Below are 18,794 nucleotides of genomic sequence, written 5' to 3'. Positions count from 1 at the left end.
TACATACTATTATGGAAAACATTTGTAGAAAAGATAAAAGAGGTTATAGTTAGTATACCTATCAAGTGTACGGAGGCACTGCGCGCCTCCTTACCCATTATATGTGAATTTGACACTTTACAAAACCGTTAACGTATATTTTACAACACAAACGACAACACCAACTTAACCTTAAATATGTACAAAGCCGCCAACCACTTCACCTCACTAACGTTTTCACAAACGACTTCACTACTGTAAAAATAAACGTTCTCACTTACAAAAGTATTGCAACTCCTCCCATTGCTGTGCTTCACACAATAGTTCATATTCTTCAGTATCGCTGCTGTCGCTCCAATCGTCAGAGTCAAAGTCACTGTCAAAATGAATGTATGTAAGTTTTGACAAAGCTAATGAAACACGTTTACCGTTTGTATCTACTGCTTGTATAAACTTTCCATTATGCTTGTAGTCATAAACGCTCAAACTAACTTTACCCTTTCTCCCTCGTATCTGATAGAATGTATTTTCACGAGGAACGAAGAACAAATTCTTGAACTCATGACCGTTGTAGTTTGTTATCTCAATAGTTTTCGTCATTTACATAAAAATAAAATAAAAATAATTTTAATAAAATAAAATAAAAAATAAACGATATCACTACCTTCACGCGTATGAAAACATAGCACAAAATAAATTAAGGTGAAGTGGTGAAATCTCACCTCTTTTTTCACCCGGTTTTTCACCTCAATAGTTTCCGTCATTTACATAAAAATAAATAAAAATAAACGTTGTCAGAGGTGAAAAAATAAATTAAGGTGAAGTGGTGAAATCTCACCTCTTTTTTCACCCGGTTTTTCACCCACTTGAATTCATTGCTTTATAACTCTCTTCCTTGATTTCTTTTTAGTTGCTTTCTTTACGTCCGTCTCCAACTTGACTGTCTTTCTTCTTCGTCCATAATGATACCAATTACTTCCACCAGTCAATGGGTCAAATGGTCTTTCGTAAGGGTTTCCATACATTCCATAGGGACCATACGGAAGAACTGCTGGTGGAAGTTGTGGAGGAAGAGTTCCATCGACTCTATTTAAATGCATTGTTTCACCTTTCATCTGGTCATTAAAGTCTTTTGCGTGTTTTGAAAACTCATCGTCCTTTCCTAAAGCATTTTCCGACTCAGTCGCAACCAAATTGGATGCTTTATTTATGAGCCCTATTTTATTTAATCTTAACTTCTTTGCAACCCAGCCTCCTATCTTTCCTTTATTTGCGTCTAATGTCTTCGAAACTCTTCCTCCACTCATTTTATTTACTGCGTCATAAGCTCCAAGTGCTTTTGCTCCAAATGCTAATGCTTTTGTTCCCATTGCGCCTAAAGCTGCCCAATCTACCATTTACACCATATTAAAATCATCTCTCTTCAATATTATCTCATAAAAGTTCTCGTTACTGGAGAAAGTCAATGAAACATAAAACATTCTCACGGGCTTCGCCCTCACCGCTTTGCGGTCTATCTAACTTCTTTCTTATCTCATCTATTCGCTTCAAAATGTCTGAACAATTGCTAACATCTTCTACAACAGTTATTTCATCATGAATGACTTTCAAGAACAAACTCATTTAATATGCAATTAAAATCATCTCAATAATGAGTCCATCCTTTCCATCTTTAGGTAGCACAACATCTTTCATTGAAGAAGGTTCGACAAGTCTTATGTTAAACTTACTGACAAAGTTTGTTATACTATAATGCTTCGGTGGCGAATACATGTAGTTTGAAAGACATAATATAGATTCTTCAGCAAATTCACTTATACTGGATTTTATAACAATGTTCTCACGAGACCAAACCGCCACCAATTGACAATCTTGTAAGCAATCCTGCTGAACCTTCTACTGTAAACGTCGATGGTAACATTCCACGAAGGTCATCTATTGACATCTTTGAGTCACTGAATTTAAATATTTTCTTAAAGCAATCGTCATTATCTAACCATGCAATAGCTTTGAAGTTTTCATTCGAATATACATCTGCTTCATTAAATGTAAAACCTGACTTCTTTGCAGAGACGATTTTAAAATCTATTGCATTTGTTTCAAAATTATATGCTATGGTAACTTCTGAAGGTAATGGGTGTCCTTCTGCTATAAGTTGTTCTTTCAATACCGTTTGAAGCTTTGTGTTAAAAACTTTCATGTCATCTCCTGTGTCTAGGTTCACATACACAGCAACAGGGAAACTATCTTGCTTCTTTGTTTATCATTATATCTCAAAACATTAAAGTTCTTCAATAATATTGTTCTTCCTGCTGGAATACTTCTAACTTGTCTTATTTCAATAGCTTTCTCACCTCCTACATACTCTACCCAGTGTCTTGGATATTCATAAGTTATACTGACTTTCTTGAATTTTGGTTGGTTTCATCATAACGTGTTCATAGTATATCTTTATACTCTTGTCAGTTAGACTCGGTGCTATGTTCTGAATATTTCTGACTTGCATTTTAATGGAGATAAAATGAAGCATTTAATACATAACGTAGATGAAGACATGAATGAAACTACAGACAAACTTAACTCTTCTCTTATTCTTCCTTTCAGCAAAAGATTATGAGTTCTGTTCAAATGGCGTGTATTTCTATGTGGTAAGATGGGTTCAGGTAAGACATTTAACCTCATTCGTCATATACTCATAACAGAGCGTTTAGGAAACGACTCTTACTATGACCAAATCATTATATCAGCAACTTCAGACTCTATGGATTCAACAGCGAAAACATTCATGAGTAAAGTTCAAGCATCTGTCGTTAAAGTTCCAGATAGCGAACTCATTGAATTTCTTCAACGTTACATTCGACGTAAGAGAAAATATTATGCTATTGTAGAGTTCATACAGTCAGGAATGCAAAAGACTTTGAGGAGATGGAAAGAATTATTGACAAACACCACTTACGTCAGTACTCAGGAGTTTACGATATGAAACGACTGACAAACTACATTCTATCAAAACTTTCAAAATACCCCTTCAAAAAGTATCCTTCAAACACTCTGCTCGTTTGTGACGACTTTGCCGGAAAAGGTTTAGTGTCAAAACCAGACTCACCATTAGCTAACATCATTACTAAAGTCAGACATTACCATTTAACTGTAGCAATACTTATGCAAACATGGAGGTTTTTAGCTTTAAACATAAAACGTCTCATAACTGACTTCGTTATCTTTCAAGGTTTCTCACGTTATGACATTGAACTCATTTGGAAACAGTCAGGTATAACATTACCTTTTGAAGAAATTTGGGAAGCATATAAGTCTCTCATCTCTCCTCGTTCATACCTTGAGATTCATATCATGACTAATACCATTAAAGTCAAAAATATTCCATGGGAACGACCAACATTGTTTAAATCTTATGCTTTAATTGACTGATGGTAAACAAATTCCATGCATCTCTGTCGCCATTTCGTTAATATTTTTGCTGTCATTCATATCATCCACTTCCCCATCCGTTAACTTTTGAGGATATGTGTTAGAATAGCTGTTCTTAAATGAAGGCTTTTCACCTTTGAGAGCAATAACTCTATAACTTTCTGCATACTTTATGTTTGAACCTCCTGAGCCATCATTGACATAAATTTTTATAGGCTTCCACCCTTTGTTCATATTCCTGCTTCTTCCCTTTGCTCTTTTGTTCAGTAGTTCTACATCTTTATACACAGCTCCTGTCTCAGTGAATTCAACAATATTTTCATTCGTTAGCTTTACATTCAAACCCTTGTCGAGTATATTGTTCATTTCATACATATAAAAGGTTTTTATTCTATATGAAATGAGAAGTAAGTCCATCTTAGCTGGTGCCGTTAATGTTCCAATTGAACCAACATCAAATGTTGACTCACGAACGACAAACAATATTGTCATAAAGAACTATAGTTCGGAGTGTTTGAAAGAAAAAGAACCAGATCTTAAGTCGGTGAATTTAAACACAACTTCAAACGCTAACGCTACATCAGATGTTAAGTTAGAGTATCCACCACTGGACCAAGTTCTTTCAAGAGAAGCCAACGACAACCCTTACACAAATGTTCAAACAAATCCTTCAGATAACGTAGACCATTACCTTCTTCAGTTATATCAAACAATTTTACTCAAAGACGAATAAGAAGCTTTTGACAAATCTTATAAGTAAGAACCAAATAATTCTAACAAAGGAGGACCTTGAAAATATTATATCACGAATAACAGGAAAGCAATGTGTCATTGACTATCTCGACCCTGAAATCGAATGCTGTGGTCAAACTCCAATATTCATGAAAATAGGTAACATCCGCATCATTGAAACACCAGGTACTCCAGGAGTTGAGTTTAAGTATAGATATTCGAACGAGTATACAAAACTATCTACTTACTATAAATTATGTCTTAAATATGTTTTAGTAAATTAAAGCCGTCAGGAGGCTCTTTGAGCCCATCTTGGCGCTTTGCGCCGTTAGTCAAAAAAATCCAAGTTAACAATTTGTAATATCTGTCCAAAACTTCTTCAACAGTATCGAATTCATCTTCATAATGCAAACCTAATCTTATTGACTTGGTGCATTGTTCACTAACAAATATAGCGCTTTGCGCTCGGCGCCTTTTGACGCCTTTTCTGTCTCTTGACTGACATAACTAACTCATTTGTTTCATCAAACAGCAACAACCAAAGTTCATGACCTAATACATAACATTCATACTTTATATTTTTAGCTCTGAGTTCTCTGTAAGCCGTTGCATTTAATATTTTCTAAAAAGTCAACTTCAACAGTCATTCGCACTGTGCCTTCAGTACTACGGGAGTTAGTACACCAGTCTTGGGTTGGTGGCACTGCGTTCCACCTTACCCAATACTTGTGAATTTGACACTTTACAAAACCGTTAACGTACATTTTACAACATGAACGCAAAAACTAACTTAACCTTAAATATTTACAAAGCCGCCAACCATTTCGCCTCACTAACGAACTCACTAATGAAAATAAACGTTCTCATAAATTTTCTTCAATATCTTCATCATCAGTGTTAATCTATTGTAGTCATACTTGAAGTCATAAAGTTTCTCAAGTTTTGAAATGCATAGTCTTGTTAACTTACCTTCATCGTCATAAGTTTTTATAAAACTACCATGACAATCTTTATAAACAGTCAGTGTATAGTCAACTGGTCTAGGATGAAGTGTAAAGAACATGTTATACTCAGGAAGGAAGAAAAATGTTTAAATGTATGTTTGTTATATGTTTTGATTTGTATGAGTTGCTTTTTTCTGTCATTACATCCAAATAAAAATTTTCAGTAAAAATAAAACTAACGTTAAAAATTTCTCATAACATAAACGTTCTCATTGCTTTATAACTCTCTTCCTTTCTCCAACTCTTCTAACTTCTTCTTAAGTTCAGCAATGTTGTCTTCATGTAATTTAATCTTTCTCAAAATTCCTTCTTTATCTAATGGTTGCTTTATCTTTCTAAACTGAACTCTACCATCCTTCATAGTATGAATAAAAACCTTCTGGAATAGTTCCTGATTTAATGTATTCTACCAAAAACTTTTGTTTCATTGCTTCAGTGACTTTAGTCGTCATTTCAATCAAATAAAAATTTTAATATTAAATAAAAATAACGTTATTTTTTTTCAGTAAGGAAACGCAGGAGTTTTACGATTTATTTGAGGAGTAGGTTCTGGTTTAAATGTTGGAGTCGGTTTAGGAGTTGACTTTTGAACAGGAGTTTGTACTTCCATAGGTTCAGGAGTCATTGAAGGTGTTGTTTGTGAAGGCGTTGGTTTTGGCGAAGGTGTCGGTGTTTGTTTAACTTCAGCTACTTCAGTATTATTTACAACATTTGCTTTATTTCTTTTCAACATCATTACTGCTCCTGCTGTAACTAGCAAACCTAGTGGGAGACCATATCTTATATAAGGACTTGACCAAATGCTATTTTTGACAGGAGCTGGTGGAACACCTAACCTTGGTGAGACTGCTCTTTGCCATTGTGCAGCTCGTAAGAAATATTCAATAGGTGCTCCATAATCGTTTGGTAAAGTTTGTTTCATAGATGGTGAAGGTTCACGAGAGCTTGATGAAGAACTCATTTATAAGCTTTAAAAATAAACGTTCATCCTTTATTCCTCACTGTCGTCAGTTGCTAAGTTATAGTCGTCAAGTCTTATTATTGGTATGCCTGACTGTCTTACTTGTATTGCAAAGCAACAATCCCCATAAATCCAATAAGTGGCTTTGGTACGTTTTCAGTTGCTAGTTCAATAGGTCCTTTAACAGACAATTTGTATGTTATTGGAGCAGTAGATGTTTGACCTTGCTGGAAGCAAAAGTCCACTTCTGTTGGAAAACCACATAAGAAATGTGTGTTGTCATAGCTATCCCATTTATGTTCCACACACTACCATCATCCACCAATGACCTCATAACATCTTCATTAAATCCAATCATATCATTGTTTGTATTGCAAGCGTTCGCAACCATTTCATAAAATACAGGTCCATATGATTTTTCAGGTTCTGCAGGCATATTTCCATAAGCTCCCATGGAAAGCTGAAGATATTTAAACTTAGGGTTTCTCAAAATTAACATAATAGTTGTCTTTCTTCTAAATAGTGCCCAAATACTTTTAACATTAATAGGCGTATAAGCTCCTGTAAATGTTGCACTTGAACTATCTGTATTCTTTGAGAATGAACCGTCCATAGGAATCCAATCCATAACTTTAACAGGAAAACATAAAGCCTCGTTTGTATAATGTTCTACAAGTTCTGTATAAATGTTAGGGTCTAAAGAGAATGACTTTGGATGAATGAAACATTCATTAAAATCCATCTTTGTTCGAAATAGTTGCTGGTTTACAGTTGTAATAGTAACTGTTCCACTAGCTTCTATTGCCTTCGTTATCATAGTGAATGGGTTCATTCCCATGGAACAAATTTATTTGTCGGTGGATTTGAATCTGAAGCAAATGCAACTTTAAGAGTTGGATTGAAAGCAATGATATCATTTACAGATATAGATGTGCATTGTAATGCGTCGCTACTGAACTTTACTTTAAGCTGAATGTTACCAGCAAATGCAGGAATAAATCTTATAGCTTCTAATGGTAAAAACTTTCTAACAGGAATTCTTAAACGAAGCTTAAAATCAAATGATTTTCCTGCTGTAATTGGACCACTAACAATTTGTCCTGTTCTGCATGTTCCCGAATGACTCCATACATCTTCATGTCGAGTCTTTGAGAAAACATCTACTTTCTTTATTTGTTCGGTAGTTTGTGAGTTTGAAGTTATATATGCTTCTTCTCTTGCATTGTCTTGAGAATATACGATACGACCATTTGCAAGGATTTGATATCAGCAACTGCATAGAAAGCGTCATCGAAACCAATCCAAAATCCTGGTGGGTTTGTTTTATTGGAACCTGAACAATTTCTTTATCTACAATAAATTGACCTTCCATTTTATACGTAATGAATGTATTGTAAAGGTCCAACATATTTTCACCAGGAGGTGAGAGATTGAATGTTACCCATGTGTTATCTTTAGCAGTTCCAGGTTGTGATGGAATCTTTGCGTCAGAATATTTTCTATTAGTGTCACCAATTTGAACTGCATTGTCTATGATATCGAAATATGAGCGAATCTGATGAATATGCTCTGCTGGAGTAAATTCGTTTAGCTGTTCGTTCTGCATGTATTTACTTCAGATAAAAATATCTATTTACTTCATTATTCTCACTCTTCTTCTTGGCATTCGTGGTGGAAGTTGTTTCTTGACATTTTCAATGAACTGTACATTCTCTTTTGTCTCAACTTCTTTCACTGGTGGGTCAGGGTTCTTTGACTCGGTTTGCTTTTCAATGAAATTCACGAACTTTGCAATAAGCTCTTGGTTCGTTATTGAAAGAACATCTGGCTTCTTTTTCTTCTGGTTCTATTGACTTTTCAGTTTGAATAGAAGGTTTTATATGGCTTCACCTCGGTGCCATGCACCTTAATGTTGTCGCTCTCTGCATTCGCTAATGGAACCTTTCTTTTTCTTACGTATATTTTACCATCTTTACTCTGACTTACGTAATAGAAAGGATGTTGTATTCCTCTTGCGTCATTTAATATAATAGACTCTCGCTCTGATTTTGACAAGCTCATTTTACATCGGTTAAAGTTTTAATTTAGTTTTTTATCTGCAGTCAAATGACTCAGACAAGCCCTACGGACAAGACCCAAGGGGTCATAGATTTTGAAGCATTGAAGAAAGAAATTCGCGAGCAAATTTTATCCGAACTGAAGGAACAAAAACAAGAACAAAAGCCAGAGAGACCAAAGAGAAAACTTAGTGAAAAACAACTTGCTGCATTAGCTGCTGGAAGACAAAAGAACCCAAGACTACTGGCGAAAAAAGCTAGAGAAGAAGCTGAAGCAAAAGCTAAAGAAGCTGAAGTGAAGAAAGAGTAAATGGTTTATTTTTATTGAACTAAATGTATAGACAAATACCTTTATCTGTTGCGTTCAGTAGTAGAACCCTGACGTCAAAAAGGGAGAACAGAGTAACGTTTAAGTTTAACAGACTGGATTGTGGAACCTAAATGAGAAAAATATATTGGCATAACAAATATGTATATTAACACGTGCATTTAGGAAAGTTGACTTTATACTTCAAGTCGAGATAGAAAATGACGAACAGTCTTTAAGCGCCCAAAACATTCACATATACAAATACTTTAAAAGACGATACAACATTGTTGCAATGTATGATTTCATTTAATGAAATGTTCGAGAAAAAGTTCAACATTGAAGTACAAACTTTACAGCCTTTACGTGAGTTTCTTGCACAACTGAAAGAAGAAGGTAGTCAGCCACAACTTATAGACTTTCATTATGAATTTAATGAAAATGAAGATGGAACTCATGACTGTCAGTTTGTTATATATTCACCATTCAATGAAGTCGCTAAAGAGAAAGAAAATCCATTACGTATAAGATTTCAAATCTCTGAACCAAGTGATGATTTCAAGAATGTTTTTCAATTATGATGCAATGCTTCCGAGGAAAAATGAATTTTCAAAGATTGTAACACCTGGCATTTGGATAGAAAGCAAGCTATTCTTTTCTCTAATTAGCCAAAGGCGTTGAAATGAGTTCATTGGTCATACAAGAACTACACCACTTCCTAACCCTAAATACTATAAATTAACTGGCTTCAATCGTGAGTTTTGGATAGACATTGTTCTCCACTCATGACCATAACTGCCCAGTGTTTCTTACCTCCAGACAATAAGGACTGTCTCTACATCGAAGCACAATTGCTGAATTCAACAATCGCAGTTTTATAAAACCCTCATAAATGACATCATAAATGACAAAAATAAACGACTTCATGGGCTTCGCCTTGCCGCAGCGGCTTGTTTTTATCATTCATGACCTCAGAACTTCAACTTACGAATAAAGCTTGTTTTAGTCGTTATTGAGAAGTTAACTTTTCAGCAAAGCAAGGACTAGAAGACTTACATAAGTCGAATGCAATCTCTTGACCGTCATAAAGTGCTTTATATAACTGCATAACACTGAACTCAGAGTCTTTGTCAAATTTTCCTTGCGGAACCATTAAACCTTTATCTTCATCATAGAACACTGAACAGAGTCAGGAAACATTTCATTAGCGGTTAAAGCAATAACATCTTGCTTCACGCCTTTCATTCTGCAGTGAAATGCAACTCTCATTTAAATCGTTAGTGAGTAAGTCTATGTAGGTTTCTTTCCACAAAATATTGACTTGTATGCTAAACTTTGTTTTCCAGGTGTTATTTCTGCGAAGTCGCTATGAAATTGACCTAATGTTTTACCGATAAGTTCTCTACCCGTATCTCTTCTTAAATTCATGAGCTAAACGTGGTATGTCTTCATTGTAAATGTGCATCGAATCTGTATCCTGATAAAATGCTTTAATCCTAAGTCTTCAATCGTGCAAACACTTCATTCATTATTCTCTTCGACATAGACAGAATATTAACACCAAGTGGACAGAAGTTAAAGTGTCTGCAAATGCTTTTTGTTAGCTTGAAAATTTTTTCCGAACCATCCAAACCTTCGAACTTAACTATATGGTTGTAGTTTCTGATGGCATATCTTATAGCATCTTTGTCATCTACTATGGTTATTTTTGACTCAATAGGATAAGAATGGTTTTGCCATAGATACTGTTCAGAATGAGTTTTATAATTTCTTGTAATGGGTTTTCTTCTTTTTATACTTTAACCTTAACTCAACAACTTCTTTACTTCATCTCTTATTCTCATATCTCTGTTTCCATCGTAATAGTATCCTTTGCAACACTTCACATTTGACACCTTGATATTTTATAAGGTCCTGTAATGTTATATGGTCAACATACATGAGACAGCAAGTGTTTGAACTTCTGGGAACGTTAAGTTCTGGATTTAGTTCAGGGTCGCAAACTATTAAAGGAAAGTGTCTATGTATTCCAATCTCTGTTATCTAATGAGAACAAAGAAGCCTGACATAAACTTTTCACCAATGGTTCCTTTTGGTCGTCATCGAATAAATGTCTCATGAGATACTCTGTGCTTAACAATCTCATCCTTCAATACTTTTGGAATTCCTTCTAAAGTATAAAGTCTTGCAATTGCTGATGGATATAATGAAACAGCGTCGAAGTCAGCAATGAGTTTCTTTTTGCTCTTTTGTTTCATGTTATCTGACAACATACATCTTCCACTTGAATGCATCTCGAATAAATTCTCTTGGTTTATTTGAGAGGTCATAAAGATTTCATTCGGGAAGTATACTCTGTTCTCAAACAATTTGTTAGCAATAGAACAAATACTAACGTAGTCATAAACGTTTAAATCAAACTCTTTCAATAAGTCATTGCGGAACTTTACAAAACCTTCTCTTAAAATTCTTACATCTTGTTTGCAGTAATCGTGCTATATTTTTCTAAGTCGAAGTGGTTCTCATCTATTCTGCAACCTTTGATGGAATCTATGTTCTTCATGAATGTATCTGCATCCTTGACAAACTTACATGCTTCAGAAATGACACCAGTTCTGTTTGTCATTTGCTAACAAAACACTGCTGTAGTAGTTATATGGAAATACTTCTTTCGGTCCTGTTTGTAAGTTAAACATAGCAGGAAATAGTTTAAGCTTCTTATTTATAACACTGTAAGAGTCTTTTATAATAATTGCCCGTCCTTTATATAAACCAGTTATTTGCATTGTTCGTGAACCTTTAATGATGGGAGTTCCTTTCACTTCTGTCATGTGTTTAAGATGAAGTTTTATCAATAGCTGAGGTTATGGAAATATATTAAACTCTTGTCAGGAAGTCGTTCCAAAAATTCTGTTGCACAGTTTTGACCCCATATGCTTTCACTCACTGAACCATCTTCACTGTCATAACATATGTTAAAAGCTTTATGAAAGCCATCGGTACTACACTCAAAGTCAGCAAAGAAAACGTGCTCAGGAATGAACTTGCACTTATTTTTATTTACTTCTTTTGACTCGGCTTTCTTCTTCAGTTGTACACAATACTTTGGAGCATATGTCAAATCTTTAAATGGTGCAAGGTTCTGTTTATATAAGTCAGTCGTATATGTGAAAAGTTCTCCATAAGAAAAAGGTTCGAAATATTTGCACTCCCAGAATGTTTTCATAACACCCCATAACGGTGTTGTTCTATCATAACGAACTACATATTTGTTCTCTCTCTTTGTATAAATCTTCATCTGTTTCTCAATGTTCATTCCACCACACTCCTTCAAGATTTCTATATAGTTGCGAATGAAATATGTTGTCATTGGTAATCTTTCGTTTAGCATGTAGTGGTCTTCAACAAGAAGTAAGTCAATAGTTCGAATAGTTTTACATTCTTTTGGTATGTATCTCTTTATTTCATTATGTCTTGAGTCATTGAAGTAACCAATGGTAACATTAAATGCTATACCTGTTGCATCAGAAATTTCTTGTACTTTACTTTGAGGAAAGTCTCTAACACGAATGACTTCTCTCATGTGGTCAATAGTCTCTCCATCTACTCCAGCCTGAATGCAAGCATAAACGAAACAATTGTCTTCTGTCATAAGTGCTGCACTTCTTTTGTTCAATTCATTGAAGATTTGGTAGCGTCAAGATTTATAGGTAATGTGCAAAAGATACTTCCAGAACTGACCGCTTTCTCTTCTTATAAAACTTTTTCACCATTATCCTTTCCAAAATGCTTTCTATAAGTGCTGGGTTTCCTGTTTGCTTAAGAGCTTCCAAAATGGCTTTCTGGTCATTTGTCAGTGTGCTTTCATCTCTATATGGTCTCTTTTTTGTTTGCCTTTCTTTACATCTGACATCGTTACCTTCATATTCTGTTAAATCATACATTCTTTATTTCGGTAAGATTCTTTATGTTTGTCAAGAAGAAGTCATGAGTGCATTTCAACAATACTGCGGCATTTGCTTCTATCTCTGATTATAAAGTTCTCCTTCAAGAGCTGATGTAGTAATGTTCCAATATTATTGAGGTTTAACGTAGAACATTCATACTTTCCACCAGTTTATAACATACCATCCATCTCTGTTGTGAGTTTATTTTAATTTTCTCTAAGAGTCTCATGAAAACCTTTACCGAAATGTTTGTGTAAGTAGTCTCTGTTTGGTTCATCTAAAGCTTCGATGTTAAAGTCAATGAGTCTATTACCTGTCTTCACATTCCCTCTTCCTATTCTCTTCATCTTTCTTTAACCATCTCTCACCTTCTTTTGGTTTGTCGTCAATGGAACAATGACATCATTAGCTTTGGAACTTGTTCTATAGCGCTCTAAAACATCTCTCTTCTCTGTTGGTTTCAGTGTGTCGTCTGTTCTTCTTGTTTCATCCCAACGTTTGCATTTGTTTATGTCAAACATTCTCTTCTTACTTCATGAGGTATGAACGTCTATGATATAAGTCAATAGCAACGTCATTTAAAGGAAATGCTCTTGCATGGACTTCGTCCTCGCCGCGTTGCGGCTTTATGAACTCATGAATTCTATCATAATTATTGCACCATTATAGTCATTGAGGATGTCAGCGAGTGCTTTTTGTTTGTTTGCGTAATGCTTGCAACATCTATATTAGCTTCTGTAAGAAGTTTGTTTTTATTTCCGAGTGTTCTAACTTAGACAACTTCCGATACATCTTTAGTAGGAAAAAAATATTTTTTGAAAAATTAGATTAGATTTTTTAGTTATTTTTCAAAATAATTAATATTTTTATTTTAATGAAACACATGCAAGATTGCAAGTTCTTTTCATACAATGCTCTCGCTACTGCCATCAAGAATGAGTTCAATGGTTGCTTCAAACGTTAATGTTATCTTTAACAAGAAGTTTGTGAAAGAATCTAAGTTTGGTCAGTATGTCAGACCATTAGCTATTGTCATATGACCCAAACGTTAATACTTCACAAGAGTTAGCAGTAGTTTTGAAACAAAAGAGTTTCTTCGTGAATGTCAAAGATTCTCATTATACTGTCATAAAGAACTCCAACATTGACTTCTTCAGTATTGCTATGAATCTTTCCGAACAGAAAGAATATAAGAAGGGTGAACATCTGTGAAATATTATCCTTCATTCTCTGAAGACAATAACGAACAAGATGTTATACAGAAATTCTTACCAAAGGTTGAAGAAGCTTCTATTGATTGACGAAGGAAGTAAATGGTTAAAGAAATTGACCCTGAAGCTATTTAAGCAAAAATATTTTTGGTTAGTCTTCATATCGATATTTTTACAACAATTCCCCAATGTATAACTTTTCATACGCTTTTTCATAAGCTTTATATACATTCAGAAATTTGCATAATCTTTAGAAGCATTTAGATATTGTTTAAATGCTTTATATACTTCAGAAATTTTGCATAATCTTTTTACATATTGTTCGTTCTCTTCTTCTGTCATGAGTTCGAATATTCTAAATTCATGTTCTTTATATGAGATAAAATTTGATAAAAAAAATAAAATTAGCTTAGATTTTTTTATTCTTCCTCTTTGAAGTTATCGAAATATTCTGTTATTTTTCCTTCAGTAATGGTAAGTCTTCTTTGAATGTAAGTATTGTGCAACCTTTATGTCATAGTGTGTTTGAGGAAGAGTATTTTGACAATTTTCCTTTATTGTTGATTCGGAGTCATTGAATCGGTAAGTTTTCAACATAGAACCAATTTCTGTCAGATTTGTAAAATCTTAGCAAGGTCATAAAAGCTCTTGTTGTTTCTTCTGACTAAATGCAACATAACATATCTTTATCTTCTTCTTTCTCCAACTCTTCAGTAATATATCATATACTTATAACATCTTTTCCTTTCCTTTTGGTACTGAAGCTGGTATTCTTTTCTGTATGCTTTTGTCTTTATTCAATGACTTCATCTTTTGCTTGCAAGTTTCTTTTCCATCTTCTTCCACGTTTCTGCTTTATATAGTTCATCTAACATCATGAAAAATATAACAGCATAACGAGGTGAAGCCCACATTGCACAGCATTTACTAAGAAGTCTATGCATAACCACTTCAATACCGGATTAGCAAATTCTTGCGATTTTCGATGGACTTCTACCGGTGTTTTCCCGGGTGAACAACATATGAGGAAATTCTTCTAAAAGTTCTTTTGTCTGTTTGGTTTTCAACAATGATATGCTGCTTTGTTAAGAACGAAGACAGCATTCAAATACTTTGCATTTGGTAACATATCGTCTTGACGCGCCGAATAGAGACGTAATTGTTTTGGTTAATGACTGTAACCTTGCACTATTCCTTCATTTTATGGCTTCATGATTACGATAGCAGTTGTTGTGTTCTCATAATGTTGACTATACTGTCCTTACATTCAAAATAAAAAAAAATATTTATAAAAAATACTAAGCTTTATTTTTCTGGTGTTAAAGAATGTTAAAAAATTCATGGTTACATATGTGAAAGAGTCACGAAACAAATGAACGGTTCATAAGATTCAGACATAATTCTGAATTGAATGGTGTGTATACATGTCAAGCCGTCCAGAATTGAAAGGAGAATACGAGGCTATAAAGATTTTGGAATTTATTTTTCTGACACACACCCTGAGGGGAAAAGTGACAAAACACGACGATAGAAAAATGGAACAAAAATGGGAGAAAGTTGTTCCCGACCAAAATGCAATCATGTGAAAAGTGACTATTTAAGTTGGAGATAGGATTTCCTGAAAAAGTGCAAGACTTGTCCTTGAATGCAGGACAGATTTGTTCTTGAAAAAATACAAGACTTGTTCTGAAAAAATACAAGACTTATCTTGAATCAGGACAATTGTTCTCAAATTTGAGACTTTACAAGAACAACTGACCCTAAAAAGTGCAAGTCTTGTTCTGAATCAGGACCAAGAATTTGTCTTGAAAAAATAAAAAGACCATTGTTTCTGAAAAATACAAGAACTTGTCTTGAATCAGGACAAAACTTTACAAAATATAAACCTTACCATAACCGTTTTTCTATCGTACAATGATATTAGTTGACATTTGTAACTATCTTCATGGGTAAAAGTTTTTATGGCGGTTTGAATAATCGTCGGGAACCTTCACTTTTTTGACGAAACTTTCCGCAGAATTTTTAAATGTTGGAAAACTCAACGTTTGAACGGTGGCCATATGTCATTTAATCGAATTTTGTGGCTGAATTCAGCAAAATAATTTTTAGGGTTTAGATTGGGTATATCTACCTAATTTCTACCACGAATTCTACCCTCATTATTTATAACGGTTTTACATGGTTAAACGTTATTTTTTTGGAATTTTGTGAAATAACTCAACGGTTTGACACATGCCATAATGCCATTTTTACTCAGAATCTCACGAATTCAGCAAAAATAAATGGTTCATTTATCCTCACAATATTTTTGTTACAAAACGGAACCCCAAACTTTTAAACTTCTTTTTCTGCAGTTTTTCTAATGCTATCTTAGCGAGTTCATATTCTCAAATTCTCCTCTTTAAATCTTCTTTGTTCCCATTGGTCTAGTTCGTATGGAGAATCGCTATAATCATAACATATCTCACGTTCATTTCTAACTTGTTTTTTCATGCTTTTTCTAACTTCTGTTCGAGACAAAGGTTTAGCATTCCTACTGTATCTTCGAGTTCTTCTTTCATCTATTTCCTCATGAACTTTCTTGTCTTATGGAGTCCATAATTTTTCCAACTGCTATGCAATATTTTTTGGAGAAGCCACATTGCCTATATATTTATAAGTCTTGGGTCTACATACGTTCTCTAAACCTGTTTGATTTCATCAGGAAATTCCTGCATGAATTTTGTATAAAAAGCACCGCCGGATTCCGGACTGTTGCTATATTCTTCCACAAAATTGCCTTATAATACTCTTCCAGGATTATTTTCCAACAACTTTTCTAAAGTCTTTCTAAACTGCTGACACATATTTGTTGCATTAATGTACCATCCTTAGTCTCCTTACGTAAGACTTCAATACCGTTATAAAGTGCCTTTTGTGAATGTTTCGACAATTATATTTGTTTAGTTGAATGTTTTTGGCTTCGATGACATTTCTGTTCTTACCTACAAGATAAGTTAGAAAAAAATAAAACTAACGTTATTTTTTCTGTCTTAGGAAATTCATGAGGGTAGAAATGGGTTAGAAAAGTGGTTAAGAAAACGTGTTAGATCTAACATTCCTAACATAAACTTTATTTTTGGTGTAAATAAATGGTACCATTAAGATATCATGACTGTTCTCATTCATGTCGATTTACATCTAATGAAAAAGTTAGAAGAAAATTTTCTTATTCTTCTGCATATTTTTTGTCCTTTCCAGTACTCCCGCTCTATGGTCCCCAGATGTGTTGGCTTTGACTCTCTCAAGTCTTAGATGGTAATAACATCTTCAACCGCCTCCTTCATATCTTACTTTATAAGTGTCATCGTGTTGTGTTATAGCCAAGTATTTCAAATAACCATCCTCGCTTTGCCTTCGTCATGGTTTCACAAGTTTGGCCATTACTACTTTCGACTAATTTATGACGAGGGTAAAACGCTATGGAGTAGTCAAGCAGCTTTTATTTAGATATCCATTACCTTGCGTAGAGTCTACGATATAATAATTTCGACTTAACCTAAACGTTTTCTTTGTCAACGGTTTGTCGTCAGACTACACGAACTTTTGTACCAGGAATGAGTGTAAATTGTGTTTGAATTTTCCTGAATATTTTGTGTTTGGCCTTCGTTTTCTTTTTGTATATACTTTTCTTCTTGGTTGTTGTGTCATTGAACTTTGGTTATGTCATGTTGTAGAATGTGTTGAGGAATATATACTTCGAGAAAATGTTTCATTGTTTCTTCGGTAAAAATCTCGCTCTTGGTTTAAATCTCTGCGAGTCTGTCTTATGACGGCGGTTTTATGATGCCGGAGTATGTTATGGTTATGGTCTTCAGTAGTGTAGTGAGTTATGATTTTATGCTTAATGAGAAATTCTGGTGATTTCGTTGCGAGTTATGCACTGTCTTGGGTCTGATGTTAAAGTACTTGGGTTATGTTCTGCTACAACTTTTGTAAAACTCTTACATTCACGAAGTTTCCCTTTGTTCCTCATTGGTATGAATATGCTTTACGAAGTGCATTTAACATTTATGAAGATGAGGAATGGTTTATGTCTCCTTTTCTGCTTTGAATGAGAGTGTCAAATTGGTATGCGTGCGGAGTGTTGGAGTAAATTTGGTAAAAAGTAATCGTAAGGATTTATTTTTGTTTTGAATTACAACATTTTTGTTAAAGAACCTTTTCACTTCAGCTCTGTTAGTAAAAATCCGAACTCTTTTTGCAAGCTTCATTGAATTTCTTAAAACCTCCATGGATGTTGTTCGAATAAATTCTTTTAAATCATTTTATGTAAAGTTAAAAGATTTCATTGACTCGTATCTGACCCTTTGAGTCAAGGCTTCAAGCGTATTATCATTGAAACTCGGTACCCATGCGAATAAGTCAAAATGCGTGGCATATAATCTCACGACAGCCTGGTTGGATTTGTTAGTGAAAGTATGGACATGATTTCCTCCTGCGTTCCAGAAAATCTTTTTCTACTGGGTATATATTGGAATATCATATCATCATTCCTGTCTATCAATGCTTGCGATTTTATAATGTTGCTTATTAATGAGTGGCAAATGATTACGTTGGTTTGTAGTTCCTGTATGAGTGTGCGGGGTAAGTTTGCTTCTTTAATTTTCTTCGAACCCCTGTTTGCTTTGAAATATCTGCACAGTATAAGAATTTATCTACAATCTGTTTCCCACATACCAAACCTAAAACACTTGCGGGATTTGTTGAGTTCATTGACGTATAATAGAGCCATACAGGATAATGGTTTCAGAATCTGGCCCTTCATTTGTTAGAAGTTCATGTTTAACTTTAAGTTTTATTGGCCTTCTACAATATTTATATTGTTTGTTATTAAACCCATTAGGAAAGTAGGAGGATAATTACTTTTGGTTCTTGTAGCAGTTGCACCGTCCTCCTTCCTGTGTTTGTTTACTATTTCGATGCCATGCCTTAATTTCTTTAATCTGATTTGTTTGAAATTCTTCAATGCACGTGCTCTTTAATCGGCTTTTCCATTAGCGAGCAATTACTTTCCGAACTCTTTGATAATTTTCATCTACATAAGTTTTTGTCGGCTTTCTTTCTAACATTGCTGGTAGTTCATGTGCTTCAAAGTTTCTGGCATGACCTTCAAAATATTCCTGCA

The 18,794-nt window shown here is 34.3% G+C and overlaps 2 protein-coding genes and 2 pseudogenes across 4 annotated transcripts; 2 read left to right on the top strand and 2 right to left on the bottom strand.

Moving 5' to 3' along the window:
- The first annotated feature begins 2,533 nt into the window (after positions 1 to 2,533).
- TVAGG3_0622230 lies at positions 2,534 to 3,084 on the top strand (annotated as a pseudogene). Its single transcript has one exon. A coding segment is annotated over exon 1 (551 nt).
- Positions 3,085 to 5,646: 2,562 nt separating this feature from the next.
- TVAGG3_0622220 (repellent protein 1 family) lies at positions 5,647 to 6,105 on the bottom strand (the record flags this gene model as incomplete). Its single annotated transcript, XM_051240402.1, has 1 exon — positions 5,647 to 6,105. One exon carries the CDS (start codon positions 6,103 to 6,105, stop codon positions 5,647 to 5,649), a length of 459 nt encoding a protein of 152 aa, XP_051086989.1.
- A 2,106-nt stretch (positions 6,106 to 8,211) lies between these two features.
- TVAGG3_0622210 (uncharacterized protein) lies at positions 8,212 to 8,472 on the top strand (the record flags this gene model as incomplete). The annotated part of the gene is made up of 1 exon (XM_051240401.1): positions 8,212 to 8,472. One exon carries the CDS (start codon positions 8,212 to 8,214, stop codon positions 8,470 to 8,472), a length of 261 nt encoding a protein of 86 aa, XP_051086988.1.
- A 2,452-nt stretch (positions 8,473 to 10,924) lies between these two features.
- TVAGG3_0622200 lies at positions 10,925 to 12,121 on the bottom strand (annotated as a pseudogene). The gene has a single exon. A coding segment is annotated over exon 1 (1,197 nt).
- Between the last annotated feature and the right edge of the window lie 6,673 nt (positions 12,122 to 18,794).

Source organism: Trichomonas vaginalis, chromosome III, assembly GCF_026262505.1.
Source record: "Trichomonas vaginalis G3 chromosome III, whole genome shotgun sequence".
NCBI lineage: Eukaryota > Parabasalia > Trichomonadida > Trichomonadidae > Trichomonas > Trichomonas vaginalis.
Note: the sequence above shows the minus strand (reverse complement) of the source record. Positions and strands in the feature narration are given on the sequence as shown.